This window comes from Podarcis filfolensis (assembly GCF_964270895.1).
Source record: "Podarcis filfolensis genome assembly, chromosome: 3".
In the NCBI taxonomy this organism is placed as follows: Eukaryota; Metazoa; Chordata; class Lepidosauria; order Squamata; family Lacertidae; genus Podarcis; species Podarcis filfolensis.
In genome coordinates this window covers 79,400,393-79,423,439 of record NC_139606.1, presented here as the reverse complement: position 1 = coordinate 79,423,439, position 23,047 = coordinate 79,400,393, and the positions used below count along the sequence as shown (strand labels likewise).

Here is a 23,047-nt window from a genome sequence, read left to right as displayed (position 1 = left end):
TGAGGGAGACTCCCTTACTTTACAAGTACTACACCCGGTTTAAAAAGGGCGGAGTCATGAAATACGACATGAAATAAAATGTTTAATAGTGGTCAGGCTACCTACACTATAAAATGGACACACACCCTTTAATGTAATGACTAGTGTAAATTTCAGTACCTTTCTGTTCCTGTTTTAGGTTTTGGAAGACAATGACTATGGCCGTGCAGTGGATTGGTGGGGCCTTGGAGTTGTTATGTATGAAATGATGTGTGGCAGGTTGCCATTCTACAACCAAGATCATGAAAAACTTTTTGAACTAATACTAATGGAGGATATAAAATTTCCCCGAACATTGTCATCCGATGCAAAATCACTACTTTCAGGTCTCCTGATAAAAGATCCAAATAAACGGTAAGTCTGAAAGAATGCCAATTATGCCCAAGTAGGCATTTTCATCCTAAAGTACATTAAAGGTTTGTAGCACACATAGATGACTAGTTCTGGGGTGTGCCAGAATCCTTGTGCAATTTTTTTTCTGCACAGCATTCTGTATATGTTGCTTAAGGGGTTGAATGCTGCTGCCTGGTCTTTGACCACAATAAAGATTGATTGAGGGGAGGGTTGAATGTTTTCAGGTCAAATATTGCCCCTAGAGCAGCAGGCCCTTCTAGGGATTTTTGTGCATTTTGTTCATTCTTCAGGCACTGGAGTCATCCTTGATTTTCTTAAGACAGACCATGACCAAGGCCTGGCTCTAGACACCCTCAGGAGATAGGCATTGGCCCTAGGCAGTGTCTTCCCCCTGGTAGACCACTTCTGTGTGAGAAAACAATCTAAGGTCAAAGAGGTTCCTCAAAGGGGTCACTCACCGGTTGGGGATTATTATGAACTTGAAGTTGAGGAAAGGTTACCTCCCATTCTAGCGGACCACAGGAAGTTTCCTTTTTAAAGGTACCTTTTGACACTGCCTCCAGGAGGAGTTAACCTTTGCTTGTATGCTCTGTTCTCCAACGGACCAGCCTGATGATAACTCGGGATTAAGTGGGTAGTGCAGAAGCAACCTCGAGGGCTGGCTAAAGTATGTCTTAGGGCTCATAATCTTCCGAAATCACATTCCTGATTAATGTTCCATAGAGTTGGAGGCTTGGAAAGAACATGCTGTGTCAGAATTATTAATACACATTTAGATTTTCATCCTGTCTTTCAAATACATCTTCCCAGTGGTTTCAATAAATGACTAAAAATGCCACAACACAAATATCACTTAGAAATAAACTAAAAGCAGCAGCTCTGCATATATGAATTAAAAGATGTGGAGCTCTTGAGTGGTGTGATGAACAAGCTAGTTGCCCTCTACTGCCAATTCAAAATCAAGCCAAAGGTTTGTTTATAAGATGATCCCCTACCCATGGCCTAATGTTTACAATGGTAATGTAAGATAGCCTAATTATACTAAAGGAGAGAAGGTGGAAGGAGTGTGAAAAAGATGTTGATTAATGATGTAAAAGATGTTATCTTTTACAGCAAGCAGGGAGATGAGAACCTAAACAGTAATAGAATTATTAAAAGAAAAAAAAAATTTGAGAGGTGAAAGCAGGCATTGAAATTCAACACGGAAGTGTCACATTTGGGATGAATTCCAAGGCATGGCAGGCAATAAAATAAAATATAAATGTAGATCAGATGCAGAAGTACTGTAGGGGATGGGAAAGGTCCTTATCTGCTGTGTTTCAAAATCTGTGCTCAGGTTACTAGAAGTCTTTGTAGTTCAAGAGTCTTGAGGCCTATTTATAGTACACCCCATATGCAAAACTGCTTTTTAATTTTAGAACAACTTAAAACAGAACAGGAAATGCAAGTACTTCATGTGTCTTGTGTATCACTTGCCTTATGTGGAATACATATTTGCAATAGAAATGATTTTTTAAAAAATCTCTCCACATGAGCACTCCCTGCATTCCCAGACCTGCTCAACTGAATTGCAGGTTGTAGCTAGTGTGGGTGGGAATACATGAACTCCAAGCTTTGCTCTTGAGGGTATTAATACTAGATGTGCGTATTCTTAATTTTGAAAAAATGAATCCATTAACCTCCAACATGAATACACATCAAACAGGTAAGTAACATATTCGTCAAATGTTGTGCTGTTCATAGAATGGTTTTAATTTTTGGTGAAGCTAAACTTCATAGGTAAAAAGAGCATCCCGCTTCTTTGTTTTTTGCTAATAAGACTTATGTAATTTATACTTTCCCAAATAGTCTTGGTGGAGGACCAGATGATGCTAAAGAAATTATGCGACACAGTTTCTTTGCTGGAGTGAACTGGCAAGATGTATATGATAAAAAGGTAGGTTTGTGTAGGATGGCACTGAATGCTTAAGATATTGAACATCTAGATTTCAGTTATATTTTTTATAAAGGTAAACATCTGGAAAACAGCAATTTTCATAGTTCCATAACCTAGTGAAACCATAGACCAAAATTCAGTGCTTTTAAGTCCCTTTGGTTTCAGTGGGATCTTTAAGTATGTGCATTTCTCTACTACTGAAATATGACTTGGAAATGTCAGAAACCTAGAAGCACCCTATGACAGCTAGAAGTGGAGGTGGAATTCTGTTTTCAAGTCACTTCTGTGTGTGCCAATCTACAGCCCAAACTACTAGCCATCCAGGATAGGGACCAGGGGGTGAATTTAGTTTTTTCTATGAAGCTAAAAATTGGGAATAACTAAGAGGAGCTACACATCTGCATTAATTTGGGTTGGGTATTCTCAGTCAGAAATTGTATGGCTATTAATCCATTCCTAATTATGAAATGTCAGTGTCTTTCTCCCCACCCCAATTAGGTTGAGATCATTCTTCCTAAATATAAATTACTCCATCCTAAAAAAACTTTGTTCTGTCATAAAAATATATTTTTGAACGTAACAATTCTTTTTGCTTGCTTTCTGTTCAAATCATCGCAAGAGAACTATTAGGCAGCATCTCTTTGTACAAATGTAATACATTTTTACTTGATTCTCTTTTGCAAATGATAACTGTGGTATGTTTTAAATATATGTGTGACAGTCAAAAAGGAAATCTGGCTAGGATATTTGTATTACAGAAATATACTTTTTATGCTGTTGTGCTGCATCTTGTCTCATTACCTTTGAAGGGCATTCTAGTGTAATTCATCATGACTTGACAGATTGTTTTTATTTCAAAAAACGTATTTCTATGAAATTGATTCAAGTTTCTTAAAGGGTTTTAAATATTCTTTAGCCTCTCAGGCAAACATCCCTTCTCTAGAACCTTCAATTCCTGTTTGAGCCTTGGAGGAATTTTTCCTGTCTTATTCTACCTTGGCAGCCTCCTCTGTTAAGGTGAAAAATGGTGTTTTAGGTCAATCTTTGTTTCAGACTGATTTGTTCATGTAACATTTTCCCCATCCACAAGTGCTGAACTTTTCCAAAAATTAAAGTAGTAAAGTTTATAAAAATAAATGCAATTAAACACATACTAAATACTGTTTTGACCGAGGCCCAAATGAAAGAATAATAAAGCAAGTCAGATTTGTACTTTATTTAGTAGATTCCTTTTTTAAAAAAATATTATTATTTTTAAATCATTTAATGCAAGCAAGGGGAACCACTGGCCAAGTCGATACTGGCCCACCAAGGGTCCAAGTCGGCTTGCAAGGTCATTTCCCTGTCCATCAAGTTGTTAGGAGGACAGGGTTCAGTCCTGCTGGAGTCAGTGCATTAGCGGTAGGGAATGTGCTGGCAAAGCAGACTCCTGCAGCTGGCAAGTTTGAACCCTTTGCTCATCAGCAGGTAGTGGAAGGTTCAGTCCTGCTGGGGAGTCAATCCTGTGGTTTCAACTCCATGGGGAATGTCCTGGTGAAGTAGGCCCTTGCAGCCAGCAGGATTGAACCTTCCTCTTGTCCATTAGTGAGTGAGGGGTTTATTCTAGCTCAGTTTGGCTGCACTTGCCTGTTGCTCTGCTAGTAACAGGCACATGTAGCCAAAATAGGTGTGGGGATGTTTGAAAGCCCTTTTGCAAAGAGCCCTCACTGCTGGGCTCTTTGCAAAAGGTCTCTCAAACAGCACCATGCTGCAGTTTGAAGCCCCGACAGTTGGGGTTAGCTCAGCATCACTGATAGCACCTATTTGTCAGATTTGGTCCTCCACTGGCCAGGAAAGGCTTCCCAACCCTGATTGAATGTAACCACATAGTACGGTGCATTGGTGTAAATTTCTGGCAGAGTAACTCAATCTGCACTAAGAGACTCATGGAACATGTAGCAAGAGCCAGCAGGTGAGGAATTATTCAGAAAACCTCAATGGGTTGGAACCCAAGAACCATGAGTGGAAGGGGACTTCCCCACTTATTTTGCACCACAGCTCCTTGCATCCACGAAAGGTTGCTTATGAAGGTTGAGGGACTCTTCAGAATGGTGTGGGGTAGAAGTGCTGCTTGGGGAGAGGAGATGGGCTAAAAGTGGGCAGAGGCAGCTTGTGCAAACGAGGCATGGCAAACCTTTGATTCTGGACTGACACAGGTTGTGAAGAAACCTTAGTAAGCTCCATTAAAATAATAAAATGTTTGATTTGTTATCATGAATTCTTGAAAATTCACATTTTATTTGTTGTTTTGTTCTGGTTTACACATTATTATCATAGATGTTAAGCTGTTTGCTGAAATTACGTTAGCCTTTTCCTGGGATATGGCAAATGTATTTAATTTAGGGGTGGGAAAGCTTTCATTCCAAGGGTCACATTCCCTCAGAGACAGCCTTATGGGGGCGCATGCCAGTGGTGTGTGTGGTGGCGGGGCATTGTCAAAAAAGTTGGTGGTGATGGCAGTCTGTAATTTCCATAATCCTCATCCCAGCTCATAAACCTTGTTTCTAATTTCAGTTTTAGAACTTGTAGCTGCTCACATTTAATTAAAAAGTGAGAGTGGTGTTTCCTTCACCTTAGGTGCTTGCACATGAGATATCTGAGCTCCTTAAACTATTAAGGTTGTGTTCAGCTAAATTCTACTCAGAGTAGAGCTACTGAAATTAATGGAGCTAATGTCCTTTTAATTTCAGCAGGTCTACTTGGAATATGACTAATGTTGAATACAGCCTATATGCATGGCACTGAATTGATGGTCTACCTTTCTGTGATCTAAGTACAGCGGTATCTCAGTTTACGAACTTAATCCGTTCCGGAAGCCCGTTCTTAAACCAAAACCATTCTTAAACTGAGGCGTGCTTTCCCGAATGAGGCCTCCCACCGCCAGTGCCCTTCCACTGTTAGGATTCTGTTCTTAGACCAAGATAAAGTTCTCAAACCGGGACACTATTTCCGGTTTTGCGGAGTTTGTAAACTGAATTGTTCTTAAACAGGACTGTTCTTAAACCGAGGTACCACTGTACATCATATTTGGGGGTCACGTATATAAATTATTCTTTTAGTATTTATTATTAAATATAGCACAGATTCAAATAGTAAATATATATTTAGATTTAAGTTACAGCTGACTATATCCAAAACGCTTTAGTGGTAATTGCATTATTAGTCCAGTCTGTATGCAACACATTCAAGCTAAGAAAAATTATTAGTCTGGATTGCGTACATCCCCTGCTGTGGTTTCAGTAATGGTGCTGTGGGCACAACTATTTTAAACTGATAGGGTTTTTTGTTTGTTTTGTTTTTTCTTTGCTTTTGGTTGTTCCCTCATTTTGATTCCATGTAGTTCATTCCTATACCAGAATCTGGGATGAAAGTGGGTGTCGCCTGCTCAGTGTGTTAATACAGAGAAAGCTATGTTTGTTCTCTTTACTGATAGATAAAGAGGCAGGATGGTGTGTCTATCACAAAGCTTCCATGCTTCCATAGTGTCTGTCTGTGATTGGGGTGTGGTTGCAGATGAACCAACTGAAGCTGTATCCATGGGGGGGGGGGAGCCCAACCCAAATAATTATTGATAGAAAGCTGCTTGATCTAGGAGGCTTGAGGACACAAGTAATTAATGGTGTTTCAGCTTCTTCTGCTCACTTAGGTTGCAGTCTTGTGATGCTTCTGAATCTGTTGCTGCACATAGATTTTCTGGCCATCGCTGTGACATGGCCAGTAATGCTTTCCTTTAACTACATTTGGTGAGTAGGCTAATGACCATTTCCATACTTAGACATGGCAACCATTGTTCATACTTTTCCAGCACACTCTATTCCTGAAGGCAATTTGGAACTTGAAGCGGTGCTAGGTTGGTTGCAGATGCTAGCTTAATGGCTTAACAGATGGGTCACCAGGAGTGCTGAAGAGCCAACCATAGCTTCCTATTCAGTATACTTTAGGGCAGGGTCAGCTGGCGTGGCAGTGCCATGGAGCTGGCTTCCTGTTAGTGGTGTCGCTGCTGTTTTCTTAGTGCAGGGGCAAGATAATGGCAAGGCCAGGGCAATGGAAGCACCAGATTGGCTCTGTTGTGCACCTGTGCCACCCAAATCTTGCTACCACCTTGTCCCACCCACCTCATCTTGGTAAGTGACACTACTGCCACAAGGCCAGCACTGCCCTGTCACTACTGTTTTGGGTTTTAATCCATAAAGCCCAGAAAAGGACTATCCTACATTATATAAGACAGTGTTGTGTCCTTATAGCGCAGCAGATGCAGACAGCAGTTGCTTTAGATCAAGGGTAGGTTTTTCAACCAATTCATTTACTGTAAAATAGTAAGCTTGGATCAAAGGAACCCCTGTTTTCACAGCTCCTCTACCTGTAGCCCTGTACCACATTCCACACCACTCTGAAGTGTCCTTTTGGCCTTAGGAGTGGTCTTTGCACAACGCACTGCACTTGAAATAATGTCCCATTGTGCAAGCAGAACTTTGCTTGCTCTTCTCTGGATCCTAGCCGTGATTATGTTTGCCACATGGCACCCCAAAAGTCCTGAAATCCTAAAAGATTCGCAGTGTTACAGTCTATCTGTTTCAGCATCTGCATGAAAAATTGACACTGACAAGTGTGAGTTGTTACTGTAGGAACTAAGTCATCTCCAATGCTATTTGTGTAAAATTGTTCTCTACACCTAACCTATAGTGGGTGTTTTTTGCACAGTTTTAGAGCACTTCCTAGATTTTCTAGCAACTTTTTTTGAGGTGCAGTTGTTACAGTTCTCATTAGAGAATCTAGAAACAAAGGAAGAACATCTGTTTATTCATTTTTTTAAAAAAGTTAAACATCAGGCATTGTGTCCTTACCCAACTCAACTCTTGATGTTCATCACTTCCTTAACGTATATTTTTTATTATATTTTTCATGATGCCACTATAGAAGGAATATTGTTAGGAAGGGGTTTCTTACTGCATTTCTCTTATTTTCTTCTGGAGGTGGTGTTGAAGTTCCATGTGCTGGTTCCTCATTTCTTGACAAGAGTTCTTCAGAAGCTGGTAATGTTTTTTAGAGGGTTTCCCTCTAAAATTGGGTGATTTGTTTTGACAGTTTCCATAAACTTCTGTTACCAGAGGAATATTTTGTAGGATGTAATGTGTACAGTTATTTTTAACAATAAATAACATTAGACTTAGAGTATAAATATCCCAAGAGTGCAATTGGAAAGTGCTGTGTCGCTCCCTTACCCTACTGTACACTGGGAGCAAAAGATCTATGAGACGGAACCAGCAGCACAGACAACCAAGGTACTTCAGGAGGGGGGCAGAGGATAATAAGTTATGCCAGGAGTTTGTGAGGAAGGAGAAACATTGTGATAGCTGGAATGGTGGAAATGGAAGTAAAATTTTGTGACCTACGAACAGGTACAGTCTTGGTCACTCTTTAGACATTATTTTAAAAGTGCTTAATGTAAGAGCCCAATCCCATATGTAGTCAGAAGTAAGTCTCATTTTGTTTCTTGAGACTTGCATTCACATAACTTTTAATAGGTTTTGCAGCATTAAACTAAGTTGGGCTTTTTATATTTTCTGCTAGTAAATTACTATGGCATATTTTGAGGGTCAAAAATACCATTTAGATTTATGCAAGGAATGCTTTTATATTTTAGTTTTGAATCTGACAGGAGTCTATAGGTTTTTTAAAATTTTGGTATTTGCTGCTTTTTTCTCAGGATTATTTCACTGAGATTACATTTTCATTTATTAAATTTGTATTAGGCCTTTCAACCCAAGAGCCCCCATAACAATATATTAATAATACACAAGAACAGTAAAACCCACAGTATAAAATAGGTCTCGGAGTGAAACAACATACCAAGAAATTAGAAATCTAGAGAGTCCCACAGCAGTCTATCTTTTATATCAGCCATATCTATAAACTTGGGGAAATGAATGCATCTTAATCTAATGCATAACAGTGTAGGGATGGATCTTGATGGAGAGAGAGTTTGATAAGGTTGTGTTCCACATTGTCACATAACGAGTTATGGATGCTCACGGAACTGTGAGCAGGGCCTCCCACAAATCTTAAGTAATGGGATGGCAGGTAAGAAGGGATGCAGTCCTTCTGATACTTGTGCTGTAGGCCAGTGTTCCCCAACCTTGGGCCTCCAGCTGTTTTTGGACTACAATTCCCATCATCCTTGACCACTGGTCTTGCTAGCAAGGGATGATGGGAGTTGTAGTCCAAAAACAGCTGGAGGCCCAAGGTTGGGGAACACTGCTGTAGGCCATATAGAGCTTTAGAGACACAGTCAGCATCTTAAATTTGGCCCTGTAGCAAACAGGCAGCCAGTGCCAATCCTTAATTATAGCTGTTACATGAATCCACTTTATGGCACTGGTCAGTAACTTGGCCGCCACATGCTGCAGTAGATCCAACTTTTAGATCATCTTCAAGGGCAGTTCCCTGTAGAGAGGGCATTGGTTACCAGAGCATGTAGTATCTTGGCAGAGCAGAAGTTGTAGCTGGTAAACCAGCTGCCTAGGCCTAAGGCAGGCACCCCCAAACTTGGCCCTCCAGCTGTTTTGGGACTACAGCTCCCACCACCCCTAGCTAACAGGACCAGTGGTCAGGGATGATGGGAATTGTAGTCTCAAAACAGCTGGAGGGCCGAGTTTGGGGATGCCTGGCCTAAGGAGACAATGATGACTATAAGAGCGGCCCCAAGCTGCAAACTTTCTCCTTTAGGGGAAATGCAACTCTATCCAGAACAGGCAGTCTTCTCAATAATGAATATTGCTAATGATGTTAACATGCTTATATTTTTGTCTGATGGTTGCTTTATGCTGGTAGAGAACACTTCTGTTTGTGTAAGTGGGGCTGTCAATTTTTACCGATCTCCCTTACCTGCCGTAGCCCCTTGCCAAACTGCTTCTGAGGGTTGGGGGACCCTTCTAGAACAGTGTGGGGTATGGCATGGAGGGCTCAGTAAAAACAGAACTCTGAGACCTGACTCAAGCTCTGTGGTATCTGCTTGTGCCTTTTGTGCTGTTTTCTTCATGACACACAAATGTGCAACTTGTTAAGCAGTGAAGTTAGTAAAGTCTCAACTAAAGCAAGTCAGTTCACTGGGTAGGGAGGGCGGGCAACAATGGCCATATCTGTGGATTGTTTCATCTCCAGTGCCATATGGGATGTTAGGAATGAACTATGTTGACTAGTAGGGCTTAAGCTTGACTAAAGGTCTAGATTTCAATGTGCATAATATGCAAGAGGAATTAGAAGGGAACTGTCATATAACTGCAGCAATAGAGTGGGAGAGCTTTTGCACTGCTTTTCCTCCGAGTATGCTTGAAAGCGAACTTAATCCAAGTTCAAATGAAAGGAAGCGACCAAGCCACAGTGGCTTTGATGAGACTGTGGCCTGGATTTGCTTGGTGGTCCTGATGCGGCAGGCATGTTGGCAGCTCCACGTATAGCGCCCTTGTGCAGGCGCAATCAGCACCGCACTATCCCTGCTATGTTAGAAGTCTACAGTTGGATCTGCACAACTCTCGTAGGCAAGCGTGTGAGCATCTGAATCAAATAAGATTTGAGTTAAACATAAACAATTGTAGCAACATCTTTAGTAGGACTATGGCTTGGATCGAAGATTAACAAGCCATGGCTTGCTGTCAAATATTGGATGGATTTTTTCGTGTTCTGAATACCCTTTGCAATCAGCACAGTGGATCAGTTCCGTTGTAACATACATGATCCAGTGTATATTGTGGGCTTGCTGGAGCACTCCCTCTTCTCTTTCCCTTGCAAGGTTTTCCTGGTTTAAGTGATTCTTAACAAACCATATAGGGACGCGGGTGGCGCTGTGGGTAAAACCTCAGTGCCTAGGACTTGCCGATCGCATGGTCGGCGGTTCGAATCCCCGCGGCGGGGTGAGCTCCCGTCGTTCGGTCCCAGCTCCTGCCCACCTAGCAGTTCGAAAGCACCCTTAAGTGCAAGTAGATAAATAGGTACCGATTTATAGCGGGAAGGTAAACGGCGTTTCCGTGTGCTGCTCTGGTGCCGGTTTGCCAGAGCAGTTTCGTCACGCTAGCCACGTGACCCGGAAGTGTCTGCGGACAGTGCTGGCTCCCAGCCTCTAGAGTGAGATGAGCGCACAACCCTAGAGTCGGACACGACTGGCCCGTACGGGCAGGGGTACCTTTACCTTTACCTAACAAACCAAAGTTTGAAGAACAGAATCCTGGTTTACAAACCTATTTTATAGAGACTGCTTAATGATGTAGACATCATGGAAATCTGGTTTACCAAACCAGGAAGTCTGCTGAAAGTGGGACAGCAGTTAAAGCAGGAATGGTGTGTTGGAATAGAAATGTCTTGCTTGACTCAATGGATGTGTGTCTGATATATTGTGGCACTCATGCGTATGAACTGATTTTCATTTTAGCTGTTTGGGATGCAGAATGCAGTACTTTTTCAATAATAGTTCTATTTAACTATGTTTATGTTCTTACACTTCTAGTGTTGCTCCATTATATTTTTCGCCTATGTACCCTGGAAATGTGAACAACAGTCGTACCTTGGAAGTCGAACGGAATAATAATAATAACAACAACAATAACAATAGTAATAATTTATTTATACCCCGCCCATTTGACTGGGTTTCCCCAGCCACTCTGGGCGGCTTCCAACAAAAAATTAAAATACAGTAGTCTGTCAAACATCAAAAGCTTCCCTAAACAGGGCTGCCTTCAGATGTCTTCTATAAGTCTGGTAGTTGTTGTTCTCTTTGACATCTGGTGGGAGGGCATTCCGCAGGGCAGATGCCACTACCAAGAAGGCCCTCTGCCTGGTTCCATGTAACTTGGCTTCTCACTGTTGAGGGAACCGCCAGAAGGCCCTCGGCGCTGGACGTCTGGGCAGAACGATGGGGATGGAGATGCTCCTTCAGGTATACTGGACCGAGGCCGTTTAGGGCTTTAAAGGTCAGCATCAACACTTTGAATTGTGCCTGGAAACATACTGGGAGCCAATGTAGGTCTTTCAAGACCTGTGTTATGTGGTCTTGGCAGCTGCTGCCAGTCACCAGTCTAGCTGCCGCATTCTGGATTAGCTGTAGTTTCCGGGTCACCTTCAAAGGTAGCCCCACATAGAGTGCATTGCAGTAGTCCAAGCGAGAGATAACTAGAGTATGCACCACTCTGGCGAGACAGTCTGCGGGCAGGTAGGGTCTCAGCCTGCATACCAGATGGAGCTGATAAACAGCTACCCTGGACACAGAATTGACCACCCTCCAACCGCCTCCAGACACTCATACAGGACCTTCACCGTCTTCATTGGTTCTGATTTAAAAGAGTGGTAGAGCTGGGTATCATCCACATATTGATGGACACCCAGCCCAAACCCCCTGATGATCTCTCCCAGCAGCTGCATGTAGATGTTGAAAAGCATGGGGGAGAGGACAGAACCCTGAGGCACCCCACGAGTGAGGGCCCAGGGGTCTGAACACTCATCCCCCCCCACTTTCTGAACACAGCCCGGGAGGAAGTTCGACTTCCAAATCGCTGCTTCTGATTGGCTGCAGGAAGCTCCGTGCGACATTTGGCTTCCAAAAGAACGTTCAAAACTGTCACTTCCGGGTTTCGATCGTTCGGGAGCCAAAACATCCGAGTTCCAGGGCATTCGACAACCAAGGTACAACTGTATTAAGAAACTTTGAAGGAATGCAGGGTGTTGCTTTTTATTTTGGGAATTAATCCTGGAAATGCGGTTGAGGTTATGTAATACTGACTTACGTATCAGCTCTGAACTTTTATTTGCTACTTTGAGAACATAAAATGCATTTGCTCCAGTGTAGTTGGATGAGAAAGCACATACTCAAATGATTGTTGCACATGTTATATCTCCCTAATCCAGCTATCATGACTGAGTGCATGGAGCTATTTTTTAAAAGAGTAATGGTGGCTGTCGGTTTTATGAGAAGGAAGAGATCCAGTTGAACGGTTAGATTTAGTCAACCTTCTCTCTGCTAAACTGCTTTTTAAATAGGACTACATGTGCATAGAGGTGGGACGTGGGTGGCGCTGTGGTCTAAACCACTGAGCCTCTTGAGCTTGCTGATTGAGAGGTTGGCAGTTCGAATCCGCACAACAGAGTGAGCTCCCATTGCTCTTTCTCAGCTTCTGCCAACCCAGCACTTTTGAAAGCACACGAGTGCAAGTAGATAAATAGGTACCACTGTTACGGGAAGGTAAATGGTGTTTCCGTGCACTCTGGCTTCTGTTACAGTGTTCCATTGCACCAGAAGCACTTTAGTCATGCTGGCCACATGACCCGGAAAGCTGTCTGTGGATGAACACCAGCTCCCTCGTCCTGAAGCAAGATGAGCACCACACCCCATAGTCGCTTTTGACTGGACTTAACTGCCCAGGGGTCCTTTACCTTTTTTACTTTACACATGCATAGACCCATCAGCTGTGTGTTTGCATAGTTGGATCAGGGCCATTGCATATAATGTGTAGTCTAATCATCAGTATGTAAATTTGATTTATTTTAGTCTAGCCAATACTGAGCTAGATGATCCAGTTGTCTAAGTATAAGGCAGCTTCCTGTGTTTTCTCTGTTTGCAGACTGAGGTTCAAACCCCCATTTAGTTGTGAGGCTCACTATCTCACCTGAGCTCCATGAAGAAGAGTAGTATAGAAAAATGTAATGAATAAAAACAGATCGATTTAAAAGCTGCTATGCACAGTTGATGCCATAATTACAAATGTAAGATGCCATAATTACAGTAAGATGCCAGTGAGAGCTGGACCATAAAGAAGGCTGATCGTCGAAGAATTGATGCTTTTGAATTATGGTGCTGGAGGAGACTCTTGAGAGTCCCATGGACTGCAAGAAGATCAAACCTATCCATTCTTAAGGAAATCAGCCCTGAGTGCTCACTGGAAGGACAGATCGTGAAGCTGAGGCTCCAATACTTTGGCCACCTCATGAGAAGAGAAGACTCCCTGGAAAAGACCCTGATGTTGGGAAAGATGGAGGGCACAAGGAGAAGGGGACGACAGAGGACGAGATGGTTGGATAGTGTCTTCGAAGCTACAAACATGAGTCTGACTAAACTGCGGGAGGCAGTGGAAGACAGAAGTGCCTGGCGTGCTCTGGTCCATGGGGTCACGAAGAGTCGGACACGACTAAACGACTAAACAACAACAACATGCACAGTTGAGAAATTATTCTTAATGTACATAATGGCTGTGCTTGGACATCACAGTAAACCATGGTTTATTAGAACAGGAATGAGTGTAGCCTTCTACCAGGTTCACAAGGTCCCACCTTCCCTTTTTCCTGCTCTGGAATGGCTTCTGCAGTCTGTTTAAAGCAAGCCAACTTTAAAGTGAAGCTGGCTTGCTTCAACAAATCATAATTAAGATTAGCCACTGTTTATGTAAAATCGGAAGGTTGTGTGAAAGCTTTTTGTAGAATGATCCTTCCTTCCTATTAGTCAGGGTGTTGCACACATGTTACTTACGTGATATTGGTCAGCAGTGGAGGCACCGCATCCTCATATTTTAAATGTGTGTGGTCCTTCCATTATATAATATGGCTGAGCATGTTGCAGTGTACCTAGATTATGGGAAGTTAAAGGCCTCCATCCTTCCCCAAGGGTTGGACAGAACAGCACTTGAAGGGAGTGGATCATGTCTCCATATCTCAAAATTTTTTACAGCGTTCTCTCAGGCTTTTACTTTGTAGAAACCTCATTAGCATCTGGCTCCTCCACTGCACTTTGTATCTTTATGGGATCTTCCCAATGCTGCCCTATATACCTACCCTTTCTTTTTATATTGTATATGCTGGAAGCCGCCCAGGGTTGCTGGGGCAACCCAGTCACATGGGCGGGGTACAAATAATAAAATGCTGGTACTGCTAAGTGTTGTATTCATACCAAAACACAGTGAAAGTCAAAAGCAGCTTGTTTGCCACTAAAATGTTTAAAATATTACAGTTTTACCCAGTTAATTGAAACACATTGAATGTTGTTGTTATACAGTGGTGCACATTGGTGTAACTAGGAATTTTATATCCTGATAATAATAAACTTTTTTGTAAATGCAGTGAGTTGTTATTCAAGATGCGATTAAACATGTTTGAGTCATAGGTTGAGCTACCTAGCCATTGCTTTTTATTACAAAGTTTTTGCTTGTAAAATGCAACAGGAGCAGCACGGGGCTGGGGGGGGGGGGAGAGTTACCTTGTGGTGGACACTTCAGACATGTCTTAAAATGCTGCCACTAGTAGTAATGAATGATGCAACATACAAGGTACAGTGTGTGAAATTCAGTTGTTCCAGGAATTTCTGCCAATGTAAGAGGGCGTGGAGGTGATCCCCCCATCTGTGCACCTACCCATGCCACTTTCCACACTGCTCAGGAGGGCCCCCAAAACCCTGGAACCAATTTTCAGGGAGGGTATGGGGCTGCAGTGGCAGGGGGAAGAAAATGGCTTGCTTTCCTCTTTTAAGTTAGTGGATCAAAATCCATTGTGTGCGTGGAACAGCACTAATAGATTTCACCCACTAGGAGAATAATGTACATAATTGTGCATAACTGTAGAATTCTGTTAGTATTTAGAATAAGACTATAGTACAAATATGCATAGTATTCTTATTTTCTTTAACATGCAATTGAATATTTCAGTTTTTTGTTTCAAAAACTTTTGGTTGTGGTGATGTAGAGTAACATTTTACTTTCCCTCTGCATTGAATGAAATTCTTTGTGGTATCAGAAGTGGATCTGGTATTGGCCTTTATAGCTGCATGTTTATCATGGATATAAATTACAAATCAACTAATTGGAACAATATTACTATGGGAAGAATTCAACATTGCGCTAAGACAAGAGTTCAATCAGGGTGAGCATTTTGGCTTGCCCAACGAAATGATCCCCCTCTCCTCCCCCCATGTTCTCCCAATACCCCTCCCCCGAGCCAATTAAGGGGGGCGTGCAGGGGGAGAAGAAGGGGGAAAGCCCCATTGCACAAGCAGAAGTCCTTGCATATGGCTTCCACTGACATGACTCATTTGTTGAATCCCGCCCTATGAAAATGCTTCAACACATTATTTATTATTTTGACATAACATCTGAATTCTAGCAATACCCAAGTCCTAAAAAGTTAATTTAACAGAATTAAATCACTTAGTCATTTAAACATGTGATCATGAGTGCTGCCATATTTTGCAGACAATGTTCTATTCCCCCATGGAGATACTCGTAGCAGCCACACATTCCTGTTGTACAGAAGGCAAAAAATGAAATGTCTGTGTGAATGTGTGTTGACACTATATCATAAGAATTAACTGAGGAACTTCCTGCCCTTCTTCCTTCTCACAAGGCTGATTGCATCTATTATTGTAGAACTGGGAAGGAGACAGTTTGATTGGAGCAGGTCCTGATGTTACCTTCACCTGGCCTCCTTGCTCTCTTCTTACTTATCACAAGATGGGTGCTGTCCTTTGTGCCAGCGAGCTGGGTCTGTGGGCTGCCACTTTCCTGACATGCCTTGGAGTGATACTATGTCAGAAACTCCAGGGCAGGTTGGGAAACTGAACTGGTGGCTCATAGACATTGCCAGAGTAGGAAGAGGATGCTCAAACTTTGAAGCAGCTCTGATCAGGACAGTGGGCAACAAAATATTCAAATATCCATATACAACCACAAGGAAAATAAACAAGAAGCAGACCAGCAGCTTTTTCATTTTGCAGTTTCAAGACCTAGAATAGCAAAAACTGTGGCCTAATGGCTTGCCACAAACTGGTTTTTAGGTAGACTTTCAATCCAGGATCATTGTTGTACCAGCTCTTTGTTCTAGCTACTGGGCCAGAAGAGCTTCATGTACTCTTTTATATACTCCTGTTTTTAGCTTTATTGTGTTCGTATTCCTTAATGCATTTTTTCTTCCCTGTTCTTTCAGCTTGTCCCTCCTTTTAAACCTCAAGTGACGTCTGAGACAGACACCAGATATTTTGATGAAGAGTTTACTGCTCAGACTATTACAATAACACCACCTGAAAAATGTAAGTATCTCAGAAATGTTTATAGCATTTTAAGGGTCTCCGTGGATTTAGAGAATTTTTTTATGAAAAATGAAATTTACATACCGTACCCATTCTTTTTTAAGATGTATTTTTATTAAAGTTTTTTTGGTTTACAAAAGTACGTACCCATTTTCTGCCAGCAAAGAAACAGCATCACATCCTTCAGGTGTGTGGTTGCAGCGTCTCTCCTAAATGATGTTCTTGTAACGGAAGAATGCACGCTTCAGGATTAAGGACACACTGGCCCTCCATGATAGAGCCTGAATTCACTTTCTGTCTCCTCAAACTTTTTTCTTGGGTTCCTATCCCAACTCTAATAAAAATGAATGAGGAAACACTCAGAAATTTCCATGGAATGAGCAGTGCTGCAGCGTATTTAACATGAGTAACTGTTTGATACATGGTATTCATTTGGCATTGTTTTATTAGCATGTTAAAGAACTATACTGATAGAACCTCTCAACATTTGTGTTGTATGTTAAACATAATGCTTTAGTTTATTCTGCTTAAAGGTCTAATTAATAAATATTTGCTTAAATAGCCTTTACCTTTATTATAGGATATTGCAGAAGAAATTGCTGAACTTTAATAGAATATATTCTCTTTAAGTTTTCCTGTCAATTGTTTTATGAATTTCAGTGGCACCCCAAAATGTTGGGAGCGTATCCCTGTTGTGAGTCTGTGCATGTAACCTGAACCTGCGGCTGAGGGGCTTGAAAGGAGCAAAAGTTGTAATTTAAGTCAAGAGTCACTTTGTCTCACTTCATGTGGAATATTTGTTTACTTTTTGAATATTTAAAAGCACAACCAGTGTGCATGGGGAACACGAGGCTTCTGGAAAATATGTTTGCTTGATTTGGCCTGGGAGAAATTTAACTGGATTGACCCTTAGTGCAACTTGAGAGGCATGGGGAATTTTTGACTGGGTATCCAACCTGAACCCCACTTCTGACCTGCAATATTAACAATAAATTCTATAGCTGTCACGAGCTACCATATTTTTTGCTCTATTAGACGCACCGGACAATTGGACGCACCTAGTTTTTAGGGGAGGAAAACAAGAAATAAGAAAGGAACGCAAAGAATCCTGAGCTAAGAGGGAGCGCTCCTCCATCTTCGCTCAGGAGGCTTTGTGGGGCTACCCCTGAAGCCAGGAGAGCAAGCGGGATCGGTGCGCACCAATCCCTCTTGCCCTCTTGGCTTCAGCGAAAGCAAGCCTACTGGCTTTCCTCTGGCAAAAGCCACGCGCTCTTTAAAGGGAGCATAAGCACAAGTATGGGAAAAAGCTCTTGGGGCCGCACGCTCTGTCCCTTCCCCCACCTCCCGCAAAAGCCAGGGATAGCTGCACTAAGCCTCCGCAGGGGAGCGGGATGAAGGCTCCCCACTCCCCTGCGAAGACTTCATCCCGTGGCTAAGCCAGAAGCTGGAACAGCCAGTGGGATCCCGCTCACTGTCCTGGCTTCTTCTTTAGCCGCGCTCAGCCTCTCCCAGGAAAGCAGCGCCTTCATCCCCTGCCCGCGAGAGGCTGCGCGGGGCTAAGGCTCCCCCAAGAGCAGCGCCCCCTTTAAAGAGCACGTGGAGCATGTGTGCGGCTCTTGGGGGCTTTTCCTGAGGAGGGAGAAGGGCAGCCTTTCTCCCTCCTCGGGAAAAGCCCCCAAGAGCTGCACACACACTCCACGCGGCTCTTTAAAGGGAGCGCTGACAGAGCCTCCCGCCTGCATTCGCACACATTTCCCCTTACTTTTTAGGAGGGGAAAAGTGCATCTTATAGAGCGAAAAATACGGTACTTTTTCTCTCAGCGCAGTCCTCCAACTTGATATAAGAGTGAGCTATATGATGACATTGTTGTGTCCTACTCTCGCAGTCCAACCTACAATGTTGAGATAAAAAGAGTGGATAGCACTGCAGGGTTGTTGTTTTCTCCCAACTTCAGCCCAGCCTGCAGTAGGATTCTGATCCCCCTTCAGTGTTGTGGCAAACCATTGAAAGCCTGCCCTGTAGTGAATTCCACTGTAGAGCTGTCATAAGCAGCTCTCTCCCAGCTGCAGCCCCTTCTAGCTTGCAATATGAAGAGTTAACCACTTTGGAATTTGTATCAGCAGGCTTTTTTTAAAAAAAACACCACCACATTGAATAAGAACTAAGCATTTGCTGCTGTGTGTTGGGTTTGTTGGAGGGTAGGAGTGGGGTTGAAACACTAGCCTTCAACAGAGAAATCTTGAGTTTTCTCAATAGACTTCTGTGGGCAGCTCTGACATCCCTTGGGACATTTAAAAATAGCTGTTCAGAGTGAACAAGGAAGTGACTTACTCAGAAAGTGAGATGGTCCTTGCTTTACTTTTTAAAAATCTCTTTTATCTTCTCCAGTCACCATTCTGTCTTCCAGTTTTGAGGGCCCCCCCCAGTCGCTCTGCTGGGGTTCTTGTAGGTTCCCCTTCTTGTGTTCCCTTCCCAGAAGATGTTTTTGTACTCTCTTTTGTGCCTGGGTGTTTGTTATGCTTTTAGCTACATAAGCAACAAGTATGGGAAAACTCAAACGGCTATTAGAATGAATGGTACAAAAATTATTTGAAAAAAGAAACTTGAAATCTGCAAAGTGATTCCTTGTATTGTTTCTGTATTTGTTAAACCAGAGGACACAAATCTTGTAGGTTCCAGTACTAAGACCCTGTCCAGCACACGCAGCTCCATTAATACAGCGGGTTCCCCACTTACAATATATGGCTATATTTCAATATATGCAAAATACCTTATATCAAAGTAAAACACTATTTTTAAAAACTAACTGTGTGAGAAAAGCATTTTTCTGAGACTACCTTTAAACTTCCCTTCCACAGATGATGAAGATGGTATGGACTGCATGGACAACGAAAGACGACCACATTTCCCCCAGTTTTCTTATTCTGCAAGTGGACGGGAATAGCTTGTTGTTTTGTTCTGCTGCTTCACGGTCATATTAGATTTATCACTGAAAATGATTCCTGACATCACCACCAGTACTTGCTATTATTTAGGATAGCAGAGCACTTTCAGAGATCATTCCAAATTGAACAAGTTCCCTTCCTGACCAGTCAGCCTCTTTGATTTATCTGCATGACATTTTATATTGGTCTAAGGTCCCCTGCTGTTACTGCTGTCCACTGTCTCAGCATGAAAGTAACAGTAAGAAGCAATCCAAAAATGTTGTGGTGTTAGATGACAAATTCTCAATGGTGCATTTTGTGCACAGCTGGTTATCATTCTCTTGTCTTCTCAGAGCAAAGGCTAAAAGACACGTTGATCTGAGACGTATTCCTCACTTCTAGAAGACCAATCAAATTCTAGAAAAAAATACGATGGTTTGTGATGATTTCTCACATCTCTTTGAGCTGGACAGAACAAGGAATTGTAGAAGGTGGTGGTGTATATATGCAAAGCTTTTGGTAGGCATATCATCACTTGAATCAGACTTGCCATTAACATCTGGATGAAAACATTCCGGAGAAGGACTTATAATTGTTAATATATATAAATATATATATATATAAATATATATATATATTATTTTTTAATTACTGTTGGATACTACACAAGAAGCAAAAGGCTGGGATCACCTAGCCTCCACTTAGACTTCCAGATTCACGTGCAATTATGGAGAATTGAACTTTTAAAATGCAAGAATTTAAGACATAAAAGCAGCAACTGAAGTTGTTTAAAGGTCTTATGATTTGCATCTCTCTCATACTTTTCTTTTTCTTTGTCGATATACATCACCTTTGGAGGCTGAAGAATGTAGACAGGCATAACAACATCGCTTTTCACCAAAATTTGTACACTAAGGTAAACAGGAGTTTGCCTTACATGTTTTTACTTTTGAGTTTGTGAATTAGCTTTTTTCTTCAGGTGTTTTAACGGAATTATTTTTGTTACACTTCAATAGTATTTATTTTTAGTGACGATTGTATGTATCATGTTTGCAAATGCTGCTATATCCTAGAAGAGGCTTAAAATTTATTTTGTAAAGTATGGAAGGACTGTACAAGCTGAACAAAATAATGCACTTTTTTCTCCCATGTGAAGATGTTAACAAGACTCTGAAAGTGTACCCTGTACTTTGAATCAGGTTTCTGTAGTGGAAACATTTCATTATTGTCAAGAGAAAACCCCAGCGCCATGCACTCTCTACTCCATGTGGTATGATAGTCACTTGAACTTTTCAGTGATACGAAGTCCACAATGATTACAACAAACACCCCTGTGCTATAACGTTTCAAACAATATATTAGATTGACGGGAACAGCCATTTAAAAGTGATGTTTGATTTCTGGCCACAACGGACATAACATTGTCAGTGTACTGAATTACCTTTCTCATCATATTTATTGACTAGGATATTTGAATCCATTATTTTGTTCTTTTAAGATGTAAACCTGTTGAGGGAAGGCAATCTCTAATACAGCCTTTGGGGCTGGGAGTTGGGATTTTCCAAATGAGCCACTAAATGTAATAACATTGCATGCCAGTGGTAATGACATCACCGAATGCCACTCCATGGGGTTATCATCAAAGTATCTTGGCTTCATTATGTTTTCAACTCCTGTAACAAACTGTGATTTAGCTTAGTATTACGATTGTTGTGTATGAATGTGTACATGACTTCTGAGAAGAAAATAATATTTACATGCAGACGTCTTAGCCTCTTGATGCTGAGAATTTCAATGTCCTGGAATGAAAACCACTGCAGGCAGTGGGACATGCCGGGGCTATCAAGAGGCATGTAGGCATCTTATGAAGGCAGCTAAGACAAACACATACTTTCCATAAGCAAAGTAGATTTTATTGTATCTTTGCACCACAGTAGGTCATGATTAATGGACACCTCTTGAGTGGATGGCGTGCAGAATATAACTACGTCTACACTTGGTGTTAGAGGTTGTGACACCGAAGTAGTAACAAACAATCAGAATGACTCAGTGGCTAGACAGAACTTTTGTTTTATGACCAGTGTATACCAAATGTGATCACTTGATAATATTTATGGTGGTCCCGATCCTGTGTTTCTTATATGCAGGAATTTCTCTGCTGGCCAGATGGACAGTGCAGTCAGTTGTGAAGTTCTCCTCACCATTTAGTGCAGAAAAGGGGAGAGAAGAGCTCTTTAACCTTTGCCTCCAATCAAATGAGCAGCCCTATCAAAGCATTAACACCACTTTGTGTGTCAGATCTGTACCAGCCTAATCTTGTAAGGGGCACCACATGCACAGCCCTGGGGTTAGATGTGGAATCACTTCCCTGCGCAGGACCCTTTCTTAGGTAAGCATGGGATCTGCACATGGAACCGCCCTGATGGATAGGAACAAGTATGCCTTTCCATAGCTTAAATATTTCCTAATCCATATAAATATTCATTTAGATATAACAAAATTATCAAGCTGCTATATCTCAGTGTTAGAATATTATTTATAGAAGCTATTGAAATCCATGCAATAGGTTAAGCGGTGTGGGAGTCATTCCATGTTGTCCCACTTCCACAATTTGAAAAACACAGTAAAATTGTCCAAATCGTTCAAATTCTTATTCTAATGACCATTTAAAAATTAGTGTATTTGCCTTAGCAATAAATTTGATTTCAGAAATGACAGCCTGTTGGTCTGGGAACATAAGCAAGCTCTTATTCTGTGGGCTGGTAGAAAGGTAATGGTAGCTTTCTAATAGGGGTTTCCATTTGCAGGCCTGGCTGCTCTATTTAGTCATTGAATTGGAGATGGAATATGAAATAGATAAAACACACAAAAAGATGGATTCCTTGTGTAAACCAGCAGTGACGTTGGTTAATTCAGTTGAAGTTCGCCTTGACACAAGACTGAAAGTGTTTACTCATCAAAATATTATTTGCTTTCATTGCCACATAGGACTCCTCTTCCAAGACACATGCCACTGATTTTTGCATGCATTGCACTTGTTTTGTTGTATGCCCCATAGCTTGCCTTGTGTCGATTTCTAAGGTGCTGGATAGCTGGTTATTTGATCAGCTCAGTCGTAGGATTGGCTAGGGAATACACGGGGTGCAATCCAACAGCGGTCATCTGCCAGCAGCATGGATACCATTGGTGTATCAGATAACCCTTTCCTGCAGCCCCTGAAATTGCTCTAGAGGGTTGGGAGGTCATATACAGCAGATTTCAGGAGGATGGGATGGTGGGGGAAAGGGGAGTCTGCTCACGCTATGTTGGGCGTCACCCATGGTATTTCATAAATGGATGTAATCAGACCATCCTTCTAAAGTAGATGTGCTGTACCATTCCAGAGGCATTCCTTTACATGCATTTGCTCACAAGTACATATGCATCCTTTGGGGGTAGTCATTCTCCATTTATGTTTATAAAAACTCCCATCAGTGAAGTTTGGCAAGTATCATAATTCCAGTTACAGATAGGTAGCCGTGTTGGTCTGCCATAGTCAAAACAAACAAAAAAAATTTTTTTTCTTTCCAGTAGCACCTTAAAGACCAACTAAGTTAGTTCTTGGTATGAGCTTTCGTGTGCATGCACACTTCGTGTGCATGCACAGTGTATCTGACGAAGTGTGCATGCACACGAAAGCTCATACCAAGAACTAACTTAGT

The 23,047-nt window shown here is 41.9% G+C and overlaps 1 protein-coding gene across 6 annotated transcripts in view; it reads left to right on the top strand.

Annotated features, from left to right (window-relative positions):
- AKT3 (AKT serine/threonine kinase 3) overlaps positions 1-23,047 on the top strand; it is a 109,625-nt gene that overhangs the window by 81,446 nt on the left and 5,132 nt on the right. The window contains exons 11-15 of one of the 6 annotated variants that reach the window (XM_083604323.1): positions 179-393; positions 2,242-2,329; positions 7,342-7,401; positions 16,319-16,421; positions 19,281-22,833. In XM_083604323.1, coding sequence (XP_083460449.1) covers positions 179-393; positions 2,242-2,329; positions 7,342-7,401; positions 16,319-16,421; positions 19,281-19,366 — 552 coding nt within the window. In that variant the 3' untranslated portion in view covers positions 19,367-22,833. Of the gene's footprint in view, positions 1-178; positions 394-2,241; positions 2,330-5,058; positions 5,961-5,996; positions 7,290-7,341; positions 7,402-16,318; positions 16,422-19,280; positions 22,834-23,047 lie in introns of those variants that run through there. The other 5 variants (XM_083604326.1, XM_083604327.1, XM_083604324.1 and 2 more) reach the window with 5 other exon arrangements.